Source organism: Lissotriton vulgaris, chromosome 3_1, assembly GCF_964263255.1.
Source record: "Lissotriton vulgaris chromosome 3_1, aLisVul1.2, whole genome shotgun sequence".
Lineage (NCBI taxonomy): Eukaryota > Metazoa > Chordata > Amphibia > Caudata > Salamandridae > Lissotriton > Lissotriton vulgaris.
Window position 1 is genome coordinate 558778421 of NC_141689.1, and position 24984 is coordinate 558803404.

The 24984-nt window shown below is 41.4% G+C and overlaps 1 protein-coding gene across 2 annotated transcripts in view; it reads left to right on the plus strand.

Annotated features, from left to right (window-relative positions):
- The window catches only part of ZCCHC9 (zinc finger CCHC-type containing 9), an 87463-nt gene extending 62912 nt beyond the window's left edge, over nt 1–24551 (plus strand). For both annotated transcript variants that reach the window (XM_086960837.1, XM_086960838.1), the window contains 4 exons: nt 978–1128; nt 4099–4191; nt 18214–18282; nt 23494–24551. In XM_086960837.1, coding sequence (XP_086816963.1) covers nt 978–1128; nt 4099–4191; nt 18214–18282; nt 23494–23612 — 432 coding nt within the window. In that variant the 3' untranslated portion in view covers nt 23613–24551. The remainder of the gene's footprint in view (nt 1–977; nt 1129–4098; nt 4192–18213; nt 18283–23493) is intronic.
- The last annotated feature ends 433 nt before the right edge of the window (nt 24552–24984 follow it).

The window sequence follows — 24984 nt, forward strand, 5'->3', positions numbered from 1 at the left end:
TGTGTTTGTGGGTCTGTGTATGGCTCTGTGTGTGTGTTTGTGGGTCTGTGTGTGGCTCTGTGTGTGTGTTTGTGGGTCTGTGTGTGTGGGTCTGTGTGTGGCTCTGTCTGTGTGTTTGTGGGTCTGTGTGTGGCTCTGTCTGTGTGTTTGTGGGTCTGTGTCTGTGTTTGTGGGTCTATTTCTGTGTGTGTGGCTCTGTCTGTGTGTTTGTGGGTCTGTGTATGGCTCTGTGTGTGTGTTTGTGGGTCTGTGTGTGGCTCTGTGTGTTTGTGGGGCTTTGTGTGTGGCATTTGCGAGAGATTAAGCTGTTGGCATTGTAAATGACGATGCCATTTATTTATCTGTTTTCAATACCAACACATAAATGACAATTTTGTCATTTACAATGCCAATAGCTCTAACTTTTGCAAAGGCGAGACCATTGCATTGTAAATGCTTGTTTTACATTGCGCTTCTCTCTCATTATCTTTCTACTCCTTTCTGCTCGCTCCCTCCCCGTCTCCCCGCTCACTCACTCCCTCCCCGCTCACTTACTCCCTCTCTCTCCTTACTTAATTTACCCCCTCAACGAAAGTTTTCCGGGCTGAATTTAAAACAAATATTTGCGATTGTTGGGATAGATTCATTTTAAGCCAAGCATCTTGACAAAAATCTCCAGCTGCAGTTCACATAGTTCCATATGTTGATTTTCAGGCGAGCCAGAAGATCAAGACTAGCTATCAAGAGCCTTACCAGTTCCCCCATTTGCTTTTGGCATTTACACCACAAATGTAGCAAGCCATTTTCAATAGGAGGACGTTTTGACCATTTTTTTAATTGGGTTTGCTGTCTTCATAGTGACTCATCTAAACATTATATGTAGATGACTGCTCCTTGTGAAATGTTTTTTTCCTCCAAAATCACCTATGTAGCTGCTTTGAAACACAATGCTTACTTTCTTGAAGCTGTAGGACCAAGATGTTCTCTTTTATATCTAGTTGTGTTTCCACTGCCGAAAGCCGGGTCATGGTCTTGCAGACTGCAGAGAGGCTCGACAGAGTCAGGAGACGGGGACTGGCATCTGCTACCGGTGTGGTTCTACGGAGCATGATATCAACAAGTGTAGAGCCAAAGTAGACCCAGCTCTTGGTAAGTACCTATGCCCTTTTATCCCTTTGCACCCAGAAAGTAATACATCATGTGACAAAAATGTGAGCATGAGGCTCGTAGTCCTATGTTAGGCTGCTCACCTATGATCTCAGCATTCAGTCCTTTGAAGGCTACTTTAAAAATGGTACTGAGATTGAGTGGTGCCTTGCTGTGTTTTACTATTCTATACTATTGCCAAGGATGTTTTGCGTGATATTTGCAATGTTCTGACATAAGATTCTATTTTTAGTAACTTAATTGCGCTTAAATTATTTGCCCTGTTATATTGTTCACTTTTTGGACGACTCTGTGGTGCTTACAACTCTAATATATGGTTCTTTAAATGGCTGATTAGGTGAGGTGCCAACCCACATCCAAGCCTGTATGTTCTCCATGCAATGCCTCATACTCTGTTGTCCCTCTCTCTAAAGCGGTAGTGCTGTCAACGTAGATATCGAAATTGTGAAGGCGTATTCTGATGCCCCTAGCCAGCTGCAGCATAAATACCTCACTGAGAAGAGGAGCAAGAGCGATAAGCTCTTGCAGACTCCACAGACAAGAGTGACTGCAACGGGAACAAGCATTGGAAATGCAATAGGTCTCGCATTAGGAAAGTTTGAGCAATTGGTATTGTAAAGGACACTTTTTTTATTTATGTGTTTTTGAAAATAGCAAAAGTAATAGCTTTGTCAGTTACAATGTCAATAGTTTTAACTTTCGCAAATGTGACACCTATAGCATTTGTAATGCAATGTGTGTTGTCTTTACGTGACTTAGATGTATTGATATTGCAAATAACAATGGCTTTTAATTTTGTAAATAATTAATACTTAAATAAAATTTATTGTAATTTATAATGGCAATAGCTTAAACGTTTGTAAATTAATTTTGTGAAGATTATGTTCAGTGTATTTTATTGTGACGAAAATCCAAGAACATTGCATTTGCACCTGGTGGTGGATGTGTTGGTGGTGGGTGTGGTGGATGTGGTGGTGGATGTGGTGGTGGTGGATGTGGATGTCATGGTGGATGTGGAGGTGATGGTGGATGCGGTGGATGTGGTGGTGGATGCGGTGGGTGAAACTGAAAGTAGGATACCTCTTTTCAGGATTGTAATAGGACGTTTTACCATACAACACATGGGGCCAGTGTTTACATAGGAAAGGCAGAGTTAGCTGATTACATACTGATGTCGGAGAAACTGAAAATAATCACCTGGTGCTGATTGAGGTTACCTTTTTTTGGTAGTGTAACTTTAAATTCCATATTACAAGTCCAGGATTACAAGACCTAGCAGGCAAGGAAATAGAAATGGACTACTTACTTGTACTTGAAACTAAACAACCTAAGCTGTGTAAAATTGCATCCGAGTACTCCATGAATTGGATGCAAAATACAGAGTGCTCACATTTCCTGGACTCAACAAATGATAAGCAGTGGGCGGGCTGCAAGTCCTTTAATTAGTAACTATGCCACTAGACCACATCTTCAATTGTAATGCCATATACATAATTCCACTTAAACACCGCTTGTGCCGAAGGCAGAATAAACAGACATCATAGTAACCACCTTGAACATCAAGCAAATCTAAAAGAGAGCCAACGTGAAAAACTTGCCTCACTTTCCTTCGAGATTCGCTATTTTTAGCCTGAAATTACAAAAAATGCGCCGTCCGCATAAAACTCAAAAAGGCTGTGGTACAGTGATTTCATTGCTGCCCTGAATTCAATGCGGCTGAAATGAAAAACCTCTGGGCTTGAAGGGAGCGTGTTCCTATTTGCTCCCGATTTTCTTTGGAGAGGGGCAGTTTGGTAATTTGGCAACAGGACAAACAGTTGGGAACTTCAACTAAATAATAAAACAGGTACCGAAATCAGTAAAGCAGATACTCCTTACTGGCACGAGACCTAGAAACAACATTTTGAAAATAAATAAATCTGGTGTCCTTGAGCGAAGTCCCTAACAGACCCAGCTGCTGAAGTAAGAGGTTGATGCTCTGTGGCAGCACGGCCCGGGATTGGCTGATATTTTCATTGCAATCTCCAAGTGGAGAGGAATCTGCCGTTAGCAGCTACAGACAGCGCGCGGGAGTGAGGCAAAGCGGTTCCACAATGAAGTCTGGCGTGAACAGAATCATTCTACAAACCAGTAAGAACTCTGCTTTGCCGTGTTACCATAACAAAGAGCTCGCCGGGCTCTTAAAGAGGCAGAACTTTCATTTACGGTCTAGCGACTGAAAACAGCTCGACCAAAAAAACACAGTGGAGCCGTCGCCCTAAAAGTAGTGTGTTGTCGAAAATTATTATTCGTGTCTATAAATTAGGATGGTGAACTCTAATCGTCTCTGCATCGAATAAGGCACGCAGAGTCTGTAAGAGAGAGAGTGGGGAGGAGAGTAGGAGGAGGAGGAGGGGGGAGGAGAGTAGGAGGAGGAGGAGGGGGGAGGAGAGTAGGGGAGGCACGGCCTAGCGGCCGTGCAACCAAGAAGAGAGGGGGCGGAGCTGGGGGAGGCTGTGAGAGAGAGAGTGGGCAAGGCAGGCGGCTGGGGGCATGTGCACGCGCTTTTAAGCTCAATGCGCATTGAGCTTAAATTTCACGGGCACTGCAAGGAATCGCCACGATTCCTTGCAAGTTGGTTAAAGAGTGTTTAAGCCCCCATAGTCTCGCAAGCTCGATGCGCATCGACAGGCGAGACCTAATAAAGCGGGAACACCCTCTGTTTGCTTCTGTCCCACTACCTGGTTGTTGTTACTTTGCTCAAATAACCAATGTACGCATGAACATCTTTCAGTCAAACCTCATCCCACAAAGTAGAGTCTAAGTCAAAATCCTTGATGTTGAGGCATTATTTTAGTGCAAACCAGCTTGAGTCATCAGAAGCATGTTCATATATGACTGGCTCTAACCGTTTAAAGCATGCCGGCTGTAATAATTTGGTTGTATGAATATATTTATTTTTTCTTTATACAGGGGAATTTCCTTTTGCAAAATGCTTTATTTGTGGCGAGACGGGCCACCTGTCTAGGTCCTGCCCTGATAATCCTAAAGGCCTTTATGGGGCAGGTGAGTGTAAATACCATGTGTTACCATGTGTTAAGCAGTATACTTTTTTGAGGGGAATATTTGCATTGCATTTCAAACTGAGATTGAAACATTGACAATGTTTGACATTTGCCCAAATGAGCGTATCCGCATATTAGTAAATTATGTGATTGGTGTACAGCACAGCCCACATTTGCACCCTGAAAATATTCGGATCTGAAAAAATAGCTGGAGCGGCATAGTGTGCGATTACAGTGACAATGGTAGTATTGGAAAATTAGTATTCTGAAAGAATTTTCTATTACAACCACTACAGAAAATGGCCTTGCTCATCAGAAGAAACGATTTAAACATATGCAGACAATAAATAGAATGCACTTCATTAAGTACTGTTGTCTGTATTTTCTACTTAGTGTTCTGTGTCCCCACACTGCCTTCTCTGTGAATCCATTGGAATACTGAGCTGCGCTTTGTAAAAACTTGCTCACACAGCGTCAGTGGTCAAGCTTTTTAGAGAATTTGAAAATGTATGTAAAACAGCATATTGACTGCCTTATGTGTATGGGAGAAAACTTTCTGATCAAAGGAGACCTCATCAAGAGATTTTTATTTTTACTTGCTAGATTATCCGTGATTTCTGCTATGGACCGTTTGATGTGAGGAGACTTTTTAGGGTCTTTCATGTTTTGTTTCTCTGCATAGGGATCACTTTTGCTCAGTGCTTGAGGAGTAGTCTAGATCTTGCTGTTAACAGCTATTTGTTAACATCTACATTCTAGTAAATAGGAGGGTGGGAAGACACCCCTCTGGTAGTTGCAGTGAAAATTAGATGCGTGGACAAAATAGCATGATTCCATGCTACGTAATTATCAAACACGTATTGGTCAATGCAAATAAAAACTGATTTATCCAAGGCTACATTGTTCACCCTTTGCACGGTTTTCACCTGTTTTCATAAAAATTTGAAAAAAAGTACTTATTAAGAAATAAAAAAGCTGTGATCTATCTGATTGCAATTATCAAATGCTTTACTGGTAAACACTAGAAGAATGCAACGTTAATTTGTTTATTCACATTTTACTTAAACCCAAATGTAGCTGTGATTTTGAATTGATGTGGTGCACCTCTGTAACAGTGCCCCTCTCCCATTCCTTCTGGAGGTTGAGGGTGGAAGGAGTTGTATGACCGGAGGCCGAGACCGTTACTGAGAAAACAGATACATTTGCAGTGTTTACTTAGAAGGGAATCCCCAGTTTAGGTAAAAGAACAAATGGCAATACGTGTACCCCAATAGAAAGGAAGATCCGGGTAGGGTAGACGTGGTCCACCATGACACAGATTGTAAACTGAATAGAGAGGATGACAGTTTAAAGCACGATTTAAGTGATACCAGTAGCACTATATGTGAGCCATTTCCCAGATCAAGATTTAATCTGGTAAGAAATAAAGACATTAACACGATAAAAAAGAGACCTACAAGTTAGATTGTGCTATTGTTACTGGATATGTGCAAAGAATCTTACCAAGTTTAGTCTCCTACTACTACTTGGATGCAGTCTGAAATGCTACGGATTTCATAAAAAACTTAGGCAAAGAACTTTGACGGTTATCGTTTGATTGCTTTATTTATCACTGATGCCACCTTTTTTTGTACTGAGTTTTATGTAGCATGAACTTGCCCCGAAGGTATCCTGTATCAGAGTGCTTTACTTGAGCACTAGTTGCTTTACACAAGGACACATTCATTTTTTGTTAGGCATGGTGAGATTAAGTGATTTGCCCAGAATCACAGGATGTTGAGCGTCATTGCCTAGACTGGAACCCTGGTCCCCAGATTTGAGATCGACCGACACATCTTCTTCCCAATCCTCTAATTACAAGTATTAGCGGAGAAAATTAAGACTGTAAAGTCTACTAAAACAACAAGCAATTGCAATGACAATAGGTGTGGCTTATGAATGAAAGTGCGTTTTGTGTCACTGATGGGTTTAGGTACTCAAATTATCATATGTGCACTCGGTCACTCGTATTTGCACTAATGCATCCATTCACGGACTCATTCTTGCATACACCCTCTGACGCAATCACAATAAAACACCCACAAACTTAACTTATGTACCATAAAAAAGACTACAAGTAGGACAAATAAAAATAAACTGCTGTCTAAAGACAGTGAACATATGGTTGCAATAACAATCCTAGATCTAGCAGCAAGTGTCCATCTTTTAGAGGTATTGTAACTAGTCTATTGTTGTTTTAAAGTTTTAGCATTGTCACCATATTTAGAACCAATGTGTTGGCCATCTTGGAAAGGTAAAAGCATGATACACTTTTGACAGGAACACTTATAAATTGTCCCCTAGTTTTGAGGAACTGACCGTGTGGGATGTGGCGCACTGCAGATAAGATGAGCACCTACAGAGCTGTAGTATTACCATAAATAATAAAATAAATAGAAAAGAAGCACATAAATGAAACAAGAACTATAAAAGGAGAAAATTGAAAACATAAAGGACTGACACTGAAGCGTACTCCTTTTCACATGTGAGCAGAAAATGATGTCCTTCACAGGCCAAGAGAGCCAATGACTGAACCATTAACCTATGCAGTATACTGTCCTGGTGAATCGGAGTAGAGTGTAAATGGATACTCCAATAGACCAGTGGCAAAACACTTGAATCAAAGGCCCTTTATCTACCTATAGGGATTATATTCCATAGAGAAAGACTTGTGTATTATTTATTGATTTTCTTTGTTACAAGGTCCTGGCAGACAGCTAAGCAAACATTATTACAGTGTGAATGTACTCCCTTTAGGGTTTGTCATAGGCAGTAACCAACACAAAATCCTTTCCTACAAAGGTAGTCCGTGACATTTCATTTAACAAAATATACATACGTGTAGGTTTTAATACAGAGAAATAACAATCCAGCCTTAAATGCCTATTGACATTAACATGTGCTTTTTACAGTCAATCTGTTAGGCCTACTGCATTCCTCATAACTTTAAACAATGAACAGATCAGGTATATGGCATTGGAAATATTGTTTCCTAGTGAAGCAACAAGGCCTTTTAGGTGTTATCATTGGATTGTCACCACAACCAACTCTGACCTACTATGTTGGTTTTAATCCTTTTTACTAGGCAACCACCAGGTATGCCATAATAAAATTACAAATAAGAGCACAATGTAGTTGTCAAAATAATATAGTATCCCTACTATTGGAGTCTAATAAGTATTGCCATGGTGCAAATCGTCCATCCCCAAGGTTTGTTTGTTTGGGTCACGAACACCAAAACCCTTGCCTACTGATTAATCTGCAAGATTTCATGTAATAAAAAAACCTACCTACAAACTTTAGAACAGTGTAATAACAATTCACACATAAAAGCCCATCGCCTTTTACGCATGCTCTTCACAATAAGTAAATAATTCCTACTTTGTTTTTCATATATTTTCGTATACAAAGATCGCACCAGAGGAATCCATCATAACCTTTCCCAGTGTACTGATAACACCTCTAGCCTTTACCAATGGCTTGACACTATACAAAACAGGCTTACTGAAGTGAGAGTTAACTGACAATGATCATGCATACAATAGTAAAATTAAGAATATTTATAAAATGAGGGTTGGGAAAACAATGTAAAGCCTCTCTCAATAGGCCTATTGGGAATCATCACTGGTAAATTCTGCCCCTGGGGTTTGGCAGTGAGTCCACACCGAACCCTTACCTAGTACACCAATTTCTAAGATTACATGTAACCAAAAACCGTTCTACAGCCTGTAGCACAATTTGACAACAATCCACTTTTCAAGGTCCATTGCATTTACCATATTCTTTTCGCAATAAATAAGCTAGGTTGTTTGCCTTTGTAAAAGCTGTTCGTAATAAATAGGCCAGACCTATGGGATCTAGCATAACATTTCCCTTAACACCAGTCAAGCCTATACGTATTCTCATTGGCATGTCACCATAACCAACGCGTGTCCACTGTAAGAAGCACACACTTTCCAATAAGATTACCATCAGGCATGCAGTTATAAAATTGTAAAGGTATACGAAATTACAGTTGGCATAACAAAATACTATCTCTTCTAGCAGAGTTTAATAAGGAATCTCACAGTGCAAATCATCTGTACCCATGGTTTGTCAGAGGGGGTGACCAACACCCAAACCCTACTAAAGTATTCTTTGAGATACAATGTAATAAAAAATTATCTGTTGGCTTTAATTCCGAATAATAACAATACATCCTTAAATGCCTATTGACTGTAACATAATGCTTTTCACGGTGTGTAGGCCTTTATTGTAACTTTTCATGATAAACAACCAGGCCTATATCCTTAATCATCAGCATGTCACTCAAACCAACTCAAGCCTTATATACTGAGCGTAAGGTTTCTACTATGTAACCATCCCGCATACAGTTATAAAACTACAAATGTATATACAATTATAGTTGGCCAAGCAAAATACTATCTCTTGAAAGTAACCCTAATAAGGATGATTGTAATGCATATCTTATATCCTCGCTGTTTGTTCAGGTGAAAAAACATCACCAAATCCTTTGCCTGTTTATGGTAATCTGTGAAATGAAATGAAACAAAACACTTGCCTACAGGCTTGAGCACGGAGTATTACCATCCATCCCTACAGATCTGTTTTTAACTCCTGTTTTTCACAATAAGTTGTACAGGCCTACTAATTTTGTTATAACATTTCATTGCATAATAGACCAAACCTCTGAAATGTGGCATTGATTTTGCCAATGAACCCTTTATCCATGGCCTTACACCTTACCCAGTACTGGCTATTATACATACAGTTATAACATTACAAATATGTACATAAATACAGCTTGCAAAACAATATAAAACCCCACTCAACAGGCAGGTCTAACAAGAGTCATCACTGTGAAAGTCCCCAGGGCTTGTGTGAGTGGGAGGCCAACGTCCAAACCCTTGTTCATTATTGTAATCTGTGAGATTGCATGTAACAAAATATATATTGGTAGGATTTAATATAGAGTAATAACCATCCACACTTAAATGCCTATACTTTAACATATACTTCCCCAAAACATAATTCAGGACTAATGCCTTTATCATAACATCTCATAATAAAAAAGATCAGACCTGTAGCCATGATGTTATGTTTGACTTGCCTTCATAAGCAACCCAGTTCTGCTGTATCGATTTGTATGCTTTAACACAAGGCAAAAAGTGTCATACATGCATTCTTTTTGGGGAAAGCACACAGATTCATCCCAATCATATCCTTTACTCGGGGGACCTAACGTGGATGGTGCCTAAGCCCCTCTGTCAGTACTCTGAAAGTTCTTTTTTTGTTGATCATATGCATTCAGGCAACAGTTGTACTGCCAAGCCAGCCTTAAAAGCCATGTAGTTTAGTGGATTTTCAGCATTTCATACTGCTCCCAAACGCAAATCTGATATCTAAGTTAATGTTGAAAAGGGAGGGTACTGGGGCTGCAATTCACTCCTCATGACCTTGCTCTAGAGACATATGCACTGCCAAGCCGGACCATAAAAAGGTTAACAATTGCTTGAAGAATTAAGCAAAGGAAACTGGCCGTCCATTTCTTTAGGAGCACCAGAAAGTCATGCGGAGAATCTATAAGAAATTTCACTTGCCCAACACATTTCTGCTGACACTGTTCAAAAGTCTTTCGTCAGGTTCACTACTTACACGCTAAAGAATGTTTGCTGAGACCATCATTACTGTGTTGTCTTTTCCATCAAGATCTTAGAGAGAGTCCAAAACTAGTGCAGTACTGATGGGATGTTTAATCAAAAAACAAACCTTTTTTCTTTGCCAGAATTCTATATTCAAACAAGAATTTGTTTTACAAAACCTTTCAAACATACATTAGATTATTGATCGAATAGATCCAATCAAGAATAGAAAATAGTAAGAGGTATACTTAATGCTGGGAATCCAATACAAATATTTGTACATATTATTGTAAGTGTTCAGTCTTTGAAAACCATGAACCTTTTTATATATATCAAAATCACTATCAGTTTTTAAGTTTCTCCTACGTAGCGTGCATGCACGGCAAAGGAAAAAGACCTTAAGCTATTGCTTCGGTTTTTGTCCTATAAACGTGCACGCGTTCCATTGCCTTCAATGGCAACGCTTGCATGTTTGGCGATTCCCTTGCGGGAACGAGCTTGACACCATATGTTTGTAATTAACCTACAAACACATGGTGCCCCTGGCTCGCTCCTGTAAGGGAAACGCTTTGTGTGCTGTCTGCCGCACTCCCCTCAACCCTCCCACTTTTAGAGCGAGGCGCACGCTTGTTTTTCTTACCAAGTAAACTGTTTTTACGAGTTGAAGCATGCTGCTTGCCTTAACTAGGCAATTGCGTAATCGGTATTTATTAAGGCAACAGCTGTTATTGTCACTGAGATCCACTTTCTTTTAGCTGTTCCTTATTTATAGTATCCCCCAAAGCATCCTGGAGTATGTTGTTTATCGACTGGTTGCAGTCCAGATTTGAACAGAACTTTTGAAGTGCTGAACTGTTCTGTAGGTCTAGTTAATGTGTCGAATTATACAGTGAATTTTCTCTTGCTTTAGTGGATTTTTCTTAATTTTTTGTAATTAGTTGGATTAGTTTAATGTCCTTAGCAGACAAGAAAAACGGATTGTGTTAGACTTCTTTCATGTTATTTTACCTTGAGTGGCACTTAAATATCAACAAAGTTATTTGAAAGAGTGATCTCAACAGTTTTCGCTGGGTCTTGTTTGAGCAAGTGCATGTGTTCCCTTTTCATTGGCAAATCCTTTTTATAGGGCATATTGAAGAGGAAGGTGTAATATCCTCTTGTTCCACTGAACACAGTAGGTGCTATTTCTGAACATATATTGCAGTAGGTGAGGTACCTGAATTGGTGAAAATATAATCGTTTCGACTTTCTTTTCAAACAAAGTTTGGGTCTCCTCATCCAATTACTTTCATTATTTTTTTTTTTACTCAGTGGCGAGCCTTCTGTGATTGTTTTATTAAACAGATTAAAAAAATGTATACTGGATGAAGAAGCTGTATTTGGGAAATAATGCTTCACACCCTATCTGATTGTGGCTATGCACAGTTTAGAGCAGGAACGCATTGGGAAGAAGGTAGTGATATGGGGTATTCTTATAGATGTGTTTTTTTGACGTAGTCGAGGGTCAACATTATGGAGGAAACGTAAAAATTGACCCAATTTTACTACACCAGATTAGTCCGGTCTATTCTAACAACTGAAGACTAAGAACCATAAATGGTTTGCTGCTGTTTACTGTCGTTCACGGTCTCAAATGATGGTGATGAAAAGCGGTGTACATCAGAACACTGTACTGGTCCCCTTGTTACTTTCAATATATTTAAGGAATCTACCCAGTTTTTATTATCCGTATCCTTCTGATTTCCACCAAAGAATTGAAGATTGGAAGATATGGAATGTATTGTTGAGAGCAATAGCCCCAATTACGTCAAGATGTACTGCTCCACTTATTGACCTCCATCAACAGTGCATATGTGAAACACACACTGAAGATTGAACCCAGTGCAGGACGGACTTGAGGACTTGTCTCTTGTCAACTCTGATATAAAGTGGTGGTGGCCACCTGTTAACAAATGAACGCCCTGACATATTTGGTAGCCACTTTGTAAACACCTCATACTGCACACAAAATTAGGGAAATACACAACATAGATTTCTACTGAAGGACCTAGTCACCTGGTCCTTTTTATGAGCGCTGCAGGAACAAAGCTAAATCCAGCAGCTAGCTGATTCACTGGACGCAAACCTGTGACCTTCGGCTCCATTAGAACAAGCTGGAAATGTTTCTTATGGCAGAGGTCCAAACGAACTGCAATAGTCACGATAAAACCCAAGGTTTTAATTCAGACATTATGGCATATGTTCAAATTCTGTGTGCTCTTTTAGATTTATTAACACAGTTTTATGATTTTGGGGATTTTTAGCATGGTTGTAATTCTGCAATGGTTTTAAGTTATAATGCAAATAAAGATTATCAATCTATCTAAAAAACGACATGACCTAGCCGAACATAATGTCAAAACATGCTGCTTAACAAGCTGTTCCAACAGTGGCCAGGACAAAGACCTTACAAAGACAGTATAACTAGACACCACAGATTTTTAGAAAGAGTATTCCAATCAATGTAATGGAACTAGTGTTGTAGCAGGCCTCAGCAAGACCCACCAGTGCAAGGGGTTCGCCCTTCTCTGCACAAAGTCCTCAGACCAATAGGAAGAAATTGGCACAGAAACTGGAATAGAAAAAGTAACATTTATTATACCTCATGAGGTGGTGCTACGGTTCAGACAGTGCCCTTCGGTATTGCAAGAAGTAGCACCACGAACTAAGAAAGCATGGTCCATTTATACCCGCACAGGGGCTCAAAAGAAGGCGGTACAAACACAAGAGCATGATTTATGTACATATAAGGTAATATTGAAAGGCACAATCAATCAGTGGGAGGAGCTAACAGTTTTGGAAGCTAGTATACACATTCCTTTGTGGAACTAATCACTAACAGATGTGGACCCTACTGGACATGCGCGAAAGTGGGGGATGCTAAATGTAACTTGTTGCCGGGCAGATTTCAAACGCTGTTAACAGGATTATAGGACAAAGCACATGGTCGGCACGCGGCAGCATGTAGCAGACAAAATGGCTGCCGTGAATACAAAATGGAGTCCGCTAAATGTCACGATAACAGCTAAAACTAAGATGTCTTCTGCTAATGCTTAATCTAATCGCTGTCAAATTACTACACCAGTATTCAAAGATGGCCCCTATTTATCTCTGTAATTGGATAGCTCATTCCAGCTTCACCTAGTGGTGACACATGTTTGCCCACTTCTTGTTTATTTATCAGCTGCTGCATACTATGCACATCTTATCTGGTAAATCCATAATTGTGTAAAGCAAGGTGGTTGCAGATTCGCATAATTCCAGTGCCTGTTAATATGGTTCTATGTTGCCATCTCTGGGTTCTAGTGGCCATTCCAAACCGCTTTGCTTTCAATATTAGACCATATTACATGGTTGCACATTATGTATGTGTCTTTGCGTATTTACTAATTTAGGAACTGTTTAAAGGTGTCATACCAGCAGGGAAGCTTTGGGTGGGGTAGGGATGGTTGTGTTAGAAATCATTCTACATAGGTTGAAGCCCATTGCAGACCAGAGAGTTCATGGAAGTGCATGTCTGCCTTTTTTTCGTATTACCAGGAACCTGAAATTGGTCTGTAATGTCTGCATGTGACCAGATGGTATCAGATTTGCACATGGTGTGCTCACGAGGAAAACCAGCATTGGCATAGACAATAGGTCTCACCTTTAGAACCTTATAAGGGTTTAGCCATGCAACACTTGATGTTGTTGCACCAAGGATATTGTGCTGAATAACTAAACACTAATAAGGTCCCAAAGGTGAGACCTACTGGCATGCCAATGCTTGTTTCAATTATGTTTATTCAATACTAAAAGCACTAATGTTATCAAACAGTTAAATAGACATTTGTTACACGCCAAGGTTGTAAAGTATTTCCATGAGCGTTCAGAGAACAGACCATGCATTATTGAGAACAACCACTCAATCAAAACACAAGACTCTATCCCTAGAGTACATGAGGTATTTCTATCTAAATTGTAAAGGTTGAACTGGGGAAAAGGTCTCTTAGTGTGTCAAACCCACAAGACCATCTTCAGGACTCCAAAAATAAATATGACCCTTAGGTCTGCACAAAATATAAGTTGTGGGTGCAGATAAAAACAAATTTAGATAGGCACTATATGACTCTAAATCAAACAAAAAGGCCAGAGGCACTTCTTTCTTTTAAATAGTGTATCAAATAATCGTGGTGACAGTTGCTAAACAATCATCTTACAGCAAGGCACAGGTGTCTTAACGTATTACCTCCATAATTGCAAATATTTAACACTGGTATATCACCTCAGGGACCTATATTAAATAAAATCTGTTATAAATCCTTTAATATGGACCCTTGAACTAGCACTTTGGTGCGGGTAAGCACGTACAATGAGCATCAATGGGTATCCTTCAGAACCTATTGTAGAGAAGTTATGTGCCCCCACTCCCATCTCTCTTCCTTTTAGTGCCACAGTGTGCCCTTTCGATTAAAGTCTACCTAATAAGTTAAGTAATATTGAATGAAAGCGAGGTTGCACATTTCTTTATACTACACTACCTGAACATAAACCCTGCAGTAGATTTCCTTTTGACTTATGAAAGCACAAATCCTATTTGTACTCGTACATCGAGTCATGGAACCAGTAGTTCTCAGGGAAAATGGACTTTACAACACTTGGGTGTGCACATGCATTCCAATCATTACTATAACTGCTAAAAGACAGTATAGCGGCGGAGAAAAAATTATGTAGACAAAGAAAGACCTATTCTGTTCTGTTCTATATAGTGCATGGTGACCCGTAGGCATCCCAGTCAAGGCTACATTACAACTGGGACCGATGTGAGGGATTAATTGTCGAATAGCTGCGTTTTGAGTAGTTTCTGGAACGAGCATTCATTGCCTCTACATCGCAGAGCCAGCGGGAGAGAGTTCCAGAGAGTGGAGCCAATGCAACTGACTGACCTTACTCCTCTTCTGGTTCTTCTGATATGAGGGCTAGCGGCCCTGTATTCATAGGAGTAGAGAAGGGCCCTCAACGGGGTGTAGAGGGTTATGAACTGATGGGAGATGGGAGGTCCCTGTCCTTTAAGAGCTATAAAAGCAAAACATAGAGCCTTAAATTTGATTCTCTGGGAGACTGGTAACCAATGAAGGTCACTCGGACCTTTCCACTCTGACAGGTCTCTGCATTTTTAACAAGGCACATACAGCCGCTTTCTGCACGACTTGTAATTTGCTTATAACAGCTTTGGGTGTTCCCAGGAAGAGAGAACTGCTGTAGTCCAGGTGAGAGAGGATAAATGCCTGGACCCACTAGTCTTTGGGAATTCATGGGAAGCAAAGAGAGTATTTTACGAAGCCTTCAGAGAATTCCAATACTGCAAGCCTTCGAGTTTGGTGGCCTGAGTTTCCATCGTTTTTTCCAGCCAAACTCTCAAACATTTATAGATGTTTTTGGGGGTGGGAGTCGGATGTAGATCAGTCCGGCTATCCCAGAGACTGATGAGGAGAGTGATGGTTCCCTAAAACCATCAACAACATTTTGTTGCTGTTAAGCTTCAGTCGGGGATTTATCCATCCAGCTGGCCACCACCTCCATGTAAGGTCCTACAGTGGAAGAAGGCTGATACTGTTCTGGTGTGGGTGAAAAACACACTTGAGTACCATCCGCATGTGATACAATGGAGATTTCAAATGGTTTCACAATATCTGCCAGTGGCTGCATGTATAAAATAAAGGGTTCTGGGCTTAAGGATTAGCCCTGGGGGACACAACAGTGGAGAGAAAAGGTATCCGACTCCTCTCGTATACCTGGAAGGAAGAAAGAAAGGACTTTAGCCAATACAGGGCAGTTTCTGAAACTTCTGCCCTGAAAATCTTTTGCAGAAGGATATCATGGTTCATGAAGTCAGTAGACAGCGGTAAGATCAAGGAGGATAATAGCTGCTGTGCCAACTTGACCAAGCATCATTTGAGCGTCCACCACCACCTCTAAAAGGGTGGTCTCAGTGCTGTGTTTGAGCCAGAAACCTGTTTGGGTGAGGTGGAGTATGTTGTTGGTTTCAGTGGATTCCGAGAGATACATATTGATGTATTTTTCCAACACTTTACTCTGTGCTGGAAGCAGGGATATAGGTAAATAGTTTACCAATGCTTGCAGGATCTTTGTTTGTTTTCTTTAAAATGGCTTTAACCATTGCATGCTTCCATGCCGCTGGAACTATTCCCTTTACTAAGGACCGATTGGCCATTTCCAGGAGAATCGGAAAAGTAATAAGGGGTGCTGGATCATGCGGGAGCCAGATTTAACTTAACTAAAAATAGACCTGAAGCTGCCCTAGGATAGAGGGGGATTTCTGAAAGGACTTAGATTCTGCCATTCGATCATGCGTGCTTCTAGACTGAACATTGGGGTCCAAAGCTCCCTCAATTTCTTGGAAAGATTAATAAATGTTGGTTATTTTGTTATGAAAAAAGGTTGCAATATTGTTACACCTGGCATTAGTGGGTTTAAGGTCCGGCCATTAGATGCTGGTGCTGCTTGTTTTATTATTGAACCAACGGTCCCGCCACCCTCTAAGCTCTGGTGGCCATCAGTGCTAAATCCTCCACCTATTCCGGTGGATTCGGCTAGAAATCTAGGGTTCAACTTTGATAATGATCTATCCTACAAGACGCAGATTCACCAGGTCTCCTCCTCATGTTTCTGGAAGCTGCGACCTTTGAGGAAATTCCTTCACTTCCTCCCGAAGGAGTGCAGGAGGACTGTAGTCCATGCATGGGTCAGATCTAGGAGGGACTATTCTAATAGTCTCTATTTAGGACTACCAGCCTATGTGGTCCGCAGGCTGCAACTAGTTCAAAACGCTGCTGCAAGATTAATTAGAAATGTGCCGTTCTTCCATCGTATCTCTCTCCATCTGCGGAGCCTTCAATGTTGCCTGTCAGTAGGGGAGTTGAATTTAAGGCACTTACTCTGGACTACAGAGCCACCAGGGGTCGGGCCTGGCCTATCTAAGACATAGATTGCAAAATTACCAGCAAAACCGGTCCAGAGATCAAACCACATGAAATTGCTCACTACTCCTCCTTTCCGTAAGGCCAGAATAGGTGGTAGAGCATTCAGTTAGAACTGCGAAGCTCTGGAATGCCATGCCTCTCCATCTCTGCTTGGTGGAGCCAGAACCGGCCTTCAGGAGAGCTATAAAAACCTGGCTCTTTAACCTTGCATAATGTTCTTCCTGTGCATAATGTTCTTCCTGTGCTACCTTAGCACCGAGACGCCTCCGTTGGAGGTAGCAGTTCTTTATATATTTCTATTATTATTATTATTATTATTATTATTGTTAAGTATGGGTACAGTGAAAAGTTTAAACCAATTCAGATAGAAAGTGCCAAAAAGCTCTGCCGAGTAATGAGTGTAGAATGGAAGGTAGTGGGCAGATTAGAGGGGAATTTAAGGTATTGCATAGGGTCAAGGAATTGATGTTTTTGAAAAGCTGGGGAAAGTTGTGATGAAAGACCTGGTGAGAGGCGCAAGCTGAAGAGAGGGAGACATATTGGGGTCACCAAGTTAAATGGGAAAATAACATTTGTCTTTATGTATTTGTGAATGGGACAATGGCATTTTAAGAGGGAAATTCAATAAATTGGAACTATCAGAATTGTCATAAAAGCATTATTAGTCTCATTTTGTCAGGGACTCTTATTTCTGCGCATATACACTTGATGCTGATAGCAGTTCACATGTGGCTGTCCGGTACAAATGGCCGATGTGCGGTGATCTGTACTCTCCTTTGATCCCTTTCTCCCAGTACAACATTTGCAGTGCCCCATTCCAGTGAATAAGCTGATCACTGCCCATACATGCCCGTACATTGAGGCCTTTTCCTTTATTCGTATATTTACATTTTTAGAGTGCTAACAATGGCTTAAGCTTTTAAATGCCACGCCTCCTTTTATTTTTTGCCTCTTTCCCGGTTCATGGGTGGAGCAAGACACCTCGTGAACCTATGGCAATTACCACAAAAGCTACTTAGACCAGCATTTCAGTGCCCTAATCAAGATAATTTGGGCTTCAATATCTAGATCAATAATGTGTTTTGTATCTTGAAGTTCAATGTAGACTAAAAGAGACTCATCCAGATGCTGTCCCTCTTTCTCGTTAGTCTGTCTCTGTTGGTAACATTTATATTGATAACATTTTTAAAAAAGTAATCAATAAAATACTAATTTACACATGTGCAAATCTGTTTTTCGAAACCATATTTTTTTATTCTGATCTGATATTCCTTCCTGTTTTAAAACCAATACCTTTATTTTCCTCTTTTGTGTGTTTAGGGGGCTCCTGTAGGAGTTGTGGATCTGTCGAACACTTTCAGAGGGATTGTCCAGAACAGCAAAATTCCGGTAAATCCAACATAAGGCGTATGACTACTCATAATGGAGTTTGGGTTTAAATAAATGAAGTAATTCAGGCTGTGTCATCGAACATGGTGGAAGATCCTTTACGTTTTTGACCCAGTGTCGATAATATATTTGGGATTCGTTTTTTCCTCCATGTTAATTTTCATGCACGTGCCAGTCATGGATGCTGCTATGTGTCATGGGGTGGCTCTTGTGAATTTTCACCTATCTATTCCCACTAACACACCAAGATGAAACGAGAAATAGAAGATACTGCGTTGTTTCCATTAATTAGGAAAACATGAGGCAGTTTGGCATGTAGGTTGTGCATATACCTTTATTTTAGACATCACTTTGGAATGTTGTGTTCTAAGCTCATATGGTAGTTGTTATTTTGTCATTTGATGCCTGGCTGTCTCCAATGCTGGGAATGTCTCCTGTGGAGCTTTTATTTTGTTCATTTTTAGTTGAATGCATGCTGCATCGGTGCTTGTGGGTATGACACAATTCACTGTATTATACTAATGAAGTGTTCTAACAAGGATCCTCACACACATAGTCTCACAATTTGTTTTTCCCAGTGATGGTCATTACGCTAAGAACTTTGTTTATTTTGGCGGTACTGACTATCTATCGACTGGACGGATCTATGGGCTAGCCTCAGCTAGGATATATTTATCCCATATCTCCTTTAGATATTATTATTATTATTATTATTGAACTGGTGAATGGCCCGTAAAAGAAATTCTCACGTGAAAAGTGTTTGTGTGCGTTAAGAGCTCAAAGTTGTGTTTGGCTGCTGCCTGCTTTTTACGGAGAGCAGATCATTTGGGTGCATGTTACAATTAGTTGCACCGAGAAGGAAATTAATAGTACATTTTGAGGTTAGGGGCCTCGAAGTGTGAGAGGATGACTGCCATTTCAACACACTTGCAGTCCACACAGTTCTCTGGTCCTTCGCCTTTCCTCAGGCTGCTCTAAGTCTGTGACACCTATGAAATGGCAATTTTATATTTTTATTTCTGACATCAATGATATCCTTCATCTTTTGAAGGGGTATTTCGTCTGTAAATTTTTCTTTGCTTATTGTTGTGTTGCCTACTTTTGGATGTTTACTCTGTTTTGACCGATTGCAGGGATGCGTCAGACATTTTGGCAGAATAGTTCTCGGAATTTCAATGCTTCTGGCAAAACCATCAGTGACTTCAAATGTCATTTGATAGCTGTGGTGGAAAATTCTCCATTTGGTGAGCTATCCTTTTTTGAAAGAACCCTCTACAACTTTTTATACACCTAGGTGCAAATTTATTATGATTTCCTCAATGCAGTTTGGCAACCAAAGTTACTCTGTCACCCCGGACATCATCTTTCTCACAGAGACCCGGCTGAACCCCGCCTCTGTGCCAACATCGCCCTTGCCACCCGAGAAGGGAACAGGCTAACACACCGGGATCGAACTAACAAACACCTAGGTGAAACTACCATCATCTACAAGGACACCCTCCACTGCACAATCTCCTCAGACGACTCTTCCCCAATAATTGACCATCTCTAATTCCAACTTCTATCAGACAGATAAAACGCCATCAGAGCCACCCTCGCCTGCAGGCCACCAGGTCTATGCCCCAGCTTCTGCAACGCCGTCCCCGACAACATCCTGATCACCATCAACTCCAAACACGACATCTTCCTTGGCGATCTTAACTTCCACCTCGACGACCCCAGCAACCCAAACACAACTGACCTGCTTGAAAGCATACGCAACATTGGCCTCAAGCAACTTGTCCCCGACCCTACTCACATCGCAGGACACACAATCAACCCAGATTTTAGCTCCAGCAGCAGAGTCAAATACAACCACGTGTCACAGCTCACCTGGACCGACCACTACAGCGTCCACTTTACCATCGCAGGACCTACTAAAACTGGCACCATTCTCCCCCATCTCCATGCTTAGATACTGAAAAAATATATCAGATGAGCAGTGGGACAACGCTTTCAACTCACGCCTCCCAGGCACAAAAATAAACCCAGAACAGGCTGCAAAGAACTCCCCCCAGTGGATCACAGAATGCACTGACACAATTGCCCCAGCCAAGCCAGCCAAATCCAAAGGACCTTCCAGAAGAACCAGCTGGTCTACTGCGGAGCTGAAATCCACTAAGTGTAACTACCATCAACTAGAATGGAAGTGGCGTTGCAGCATAGACACAGGAGACCATACCACCTTCAAGACCTTGCTCAACCAGTACCACCACTGCCTGAAAGAAACTAAGAAGAACGCCCTAGCAGGACCACATTAAAGCTAGCACCAACTGCAGCAAGAAGCTCTTCGCCATCGTGAAAGAGTTCTCCAACTCACCAGCCACAGAGAACGACATCCCTCCCTCCCAAGAACTGTGTGACACCCTAGCGCACTTCTTCCATGACAAAATCTCGGGCATGTGTAAAAACGTAAAACTCCAATCCTCCTCTGCTGAGCGCATCAGCTTGCTCCCACCCACAAACACAAACCCGAACACCTGCTCACCCTTTCGGACCCTCTCACAACTCCAGTCACAATCTGCATTATTAATCTCCGTGCACTCTGGAGCACCCACAGACTCCTGTCCCTACCACATCTTCAACCTCAGGAGCAAAACGATTGGCGACAAGCTCAAAGTCCTGAATATCTCCCATCACCTCTGCCTCCTTCCCTGAGGACTGGAAACACACTGAAGTGAGTCCACTCCTGAAGAAACCATCCACCGATCCAGCAGAACCGAAGAACTAGAAGCCCATCTCCCACCTCCCTTTTCCTGCGAAGGTTCTCAAGAATGCAATCAACCAGCAACTCGGCGAAAACCTGGAAAACAGCAACTTCCAGGATCCCTCTTGATCCGTATTCCGAGCCAACCACAACACATAGACAACCTTGATCACAACCACTGACATCAGGACACTCCTGGACCATGGTGAGACAGCAGACCTTATCCTCCTGGACCTGTCAGATGCCTTCGACACCGTTTTCCATCACATCTTGATCAACAGACTCCACCACATTGGAATCCAGGGAGACGCCCTCAAATGGATCACCTCATCCCTCACCGGAAGAATCTAGAGACTCCGTCTTCCACTGTTCACCTCGGAATCCTAGGACTTCATCCGCGGCGTCCCCCAAGGACTGTCCCTCAACTCCACCCTCTTTAACACTTACAAGACCTCACTGGCCAACACAGTGAGATTGCACAGACTCATCATCTATTACGCCGATTACACCAGCTCATCCTCTCGCTGTCCGAAGACCTCTCCACCACCAGAGCCAACTTCCACAGATGTATGATGAACTTTGCCGACTAGATGAAGGACAACTGCCTCAAGCTCAACACGGATAAGGCAGAAGTCCTCATCTTTGGAAACAACACCTTGCCATGGAATGACGAATGGTGGTCTGCTGAACTCGGCCCATTGCCTGCCCCAACAGGCCACGCCCGCAACCTAGGCATCTTCTTGGACAGCAAGCTGTCTATGAAGAAACAGGTAAATGCAGTTTCATCCACTTGCTTCCACACCCTATGTATGCACCGCAAGATCTTGAGGGAGCTCCCAGTCAACAACAGAAGGCCCATCACGCAGGCTTTCGTCACCAGCAGGCTGGACTACTGGAACACACTTGAGGTAGGAGTCACCGCACGCTTCCTGAAGAGACTACAGACAATACAAAACACAGCGAGAAGACTCACTCTCTACCTTCCCAGATGGACCCACCTCACACCCCACCTCAAGAACCTACACTGGCTCTAGATCCAGAGATGCCAGTTCAAGATGTTGACCCACGGATACAAAGCCCTATACAACGAAGGACCAGCATACATCAACAAACGTGTGACCATCCACCAACCGACCAGACACCTACAATCCGCCTACTTTGTGCTTGCCTCGAGGAGGTGTAATTGTTTGTCACAAAGCAATGTGTACCATTGTTTGTAGGTGGGGAATTGCACCAGACACTGGATAGTCGCATGGAAACCTTCATGTGCCATTGATGGGACACCCCCTTGCTGGAAAGCGGTGTTACTTTTAGCCAGCTTTTCCAGCACGGTCGGTAAAATCGGCACTTTGTGCTATTGTAAAGTCACCAAAAGTGATGCAAAGTGTTAATAGATCTGGCCCATAATGTATACAATTCTTACAATATTATGAGAAAACAGCGAGATAATGGTTAATTAAGTCAAATCAAATGCATGTTGTCTAGTCTGACACTAGATGGCAGTATAATCACATAAATGCTGGAAGATGCAATGCCTTTTAGTAACTGCAGTCTGGAAATTAACTAAAATGGGACACAACGCAACATGGCAACCAGAGTGAAAATCCGTGGTATTTCTGTTAAGATATGGCACTTTTCCCCCTTCACCAAGAGCTGGCACACTTTAGGGTGCACCTGAAACAAGGGTATTTCTCGGTCTTTAGTTCCTGTAGGACTCTGCCCAGACCTAGTAACCCGAGAAACAGAAATTCGACATAATGGTTGCCATTAAAATCGAAAGGGAGCGATAAAGAGGTAAACCACAAACTAAGACTGCAAGACCTAAAAAAAAAAGTTACTGATACTCTCAATAAAGGACAAAGACATAACTCGATAAGTGAAGTGGTTAGTGACTTGAGTAAAAGTGTTCTGCTGTGGGGAATGTAGAGTGCGAAATACATTTGCATTAATATGGCGCTTTCTCCTCCTGACCAGGCGTTGAATTATGCTGTATAGAGAAGAGTTTTTGAAAGATGCACTCGATTGGACAAAAAAAGATTTCTTGTTAGATCCAGTAATTTGTCTAATATAGTAGCCGCCGGTAAGACTAGAACAGCCCACTGAATTACCAAAGCATTTATGCTGACGCTATTGTGAAAATTCTCTAAAATGGTAGCATTTGGGACCGTATTCGCGTAGAAATGCTGCTGTTCTTATATTGTCACATCCTGAAATTTTGTATATTTTGTTATTCATGGCAAGTCTGCTTCGACTACTGAAAAGATAATTCTGCTGCATGTCACTCTAGTCCTTTTCATCTTGGCCTTGGTTAGGTGTTTTATGATTTTTTTCTTTAGGCAGGACATCAAACGTGAAAATGCTAAATTACTGATGCTTACTTGTCTTCAGTGTATGCTATTGATTTGAGTTTAGCTGTATCAACACTATAGGGAAATAATATTGTTCTTCTCTGTCTTGTCTCAAAGGTCAGGTGTTCACAGTTGGCAGATGGTCCAGTGGAATGAGTGCAGATTACGAGGAAATTCCAGTGTCATCGAAACCACAGAAGGCAAAAGCAAAGTCACCAAAAGTTGTTAACTTCTGATTGCTACCATATTTGTTTTGTATTTTTAACACATTTGAAACATAGACATACCAGCAGTACAACTGTGGGACATTGTTAGCACCCAGAATTAAGTATAAATTTGGTCAGCTAAGCTTGCATTAGGGTTTCATAAAAAGAACCTCTTGTGGCCAAGTACGTAGATTATTATGAAACTTCTCTTCTCATCCACACACTGAGACACATGGAGCTTCCATAGAATACCTTATTCTAAGGTTACCTGGTTTCCCGTTTCAAAATGCAGGGAACAACATAGTGAAAAGAGGAGCAGTAGAAATGATCCTTCATCATACCAAACGCGATTCAAATGGTTCAAGTACTGTATCTTTTAAAGATGTCTTGCTGCAAGTTATTACGATCAAGAGGTTCTAGAGATAAACTCAACAACGATGGTTTTGACAGTCTTCTTTTGTCTTGCATTGTGAATTTATTTTATGCGGACTAGACAATTCTATATGCATTGAGAAACAGGAACCCTTACCTTCGTGTATTAGCAAAATCATAACTATATACGTTGATTTTGGTCTAGAAATAAAACGTGATCCAAATGATCTATCATTGCTCCGCCACCAACAGGATTATGCATCTTTTCTTGCTACTGTTGCATACTACACAAATCCATTTGGCAAATTGTACAATATTCATTCACTGTCTAATTTGAGACAGACACAATGCAAACGTTATTCAAGCTTATTTTATTATCTAATTAAACATTGTTTACAGTCATTTTAAGTGGGTAGTATGGAGGGGAGATGATGTATAAGTGACACATTTTATGAAACTTATGTGTGAAGATTTGCTGAGCTTGTAAACTGTTTTATTCTGGCACATTTTCGAAGCTGAACAGCATTTCTACTTTCCTTCATTTCTCTTGTACACTTGGGTATACTAATAAAAATAAATCACCAGAGGCACACATTACACAAATGAGAACCCCTCGCCTCCTTTGCTCATACAATCATCTTTTCCTATCCCTGAGCTTTGTAAACCATGCACAGCATTGGCAACCCTACCAACAGATTGGTTTGTACTGAGCATTGCCTTCCTCATTTTATTGACCGCCAGGATGAACAAGAACATGGCCAGTGTTTTCGCAAGAGATTCAGGGCAAGCACGAGAAGAGTTGCTGTCCTATCCAACTAGAACTGTCCCAACTTCCCCGACAAACCTCCAGCCCCTTGAAGTCACACAAAGGAGCAGAGGAGGTTCTGAATATAATACCCCTTGAGCTGAGCCAAGGAGGGAAGAGATTTCAGCACAGGTACCCTAGGGGCTGGTACAGTTTGTACACACATCCCATTGGCTGGTAGAGACATGACTCTTTCCTAAATGGCCACAGGGCATATTCAAAGAT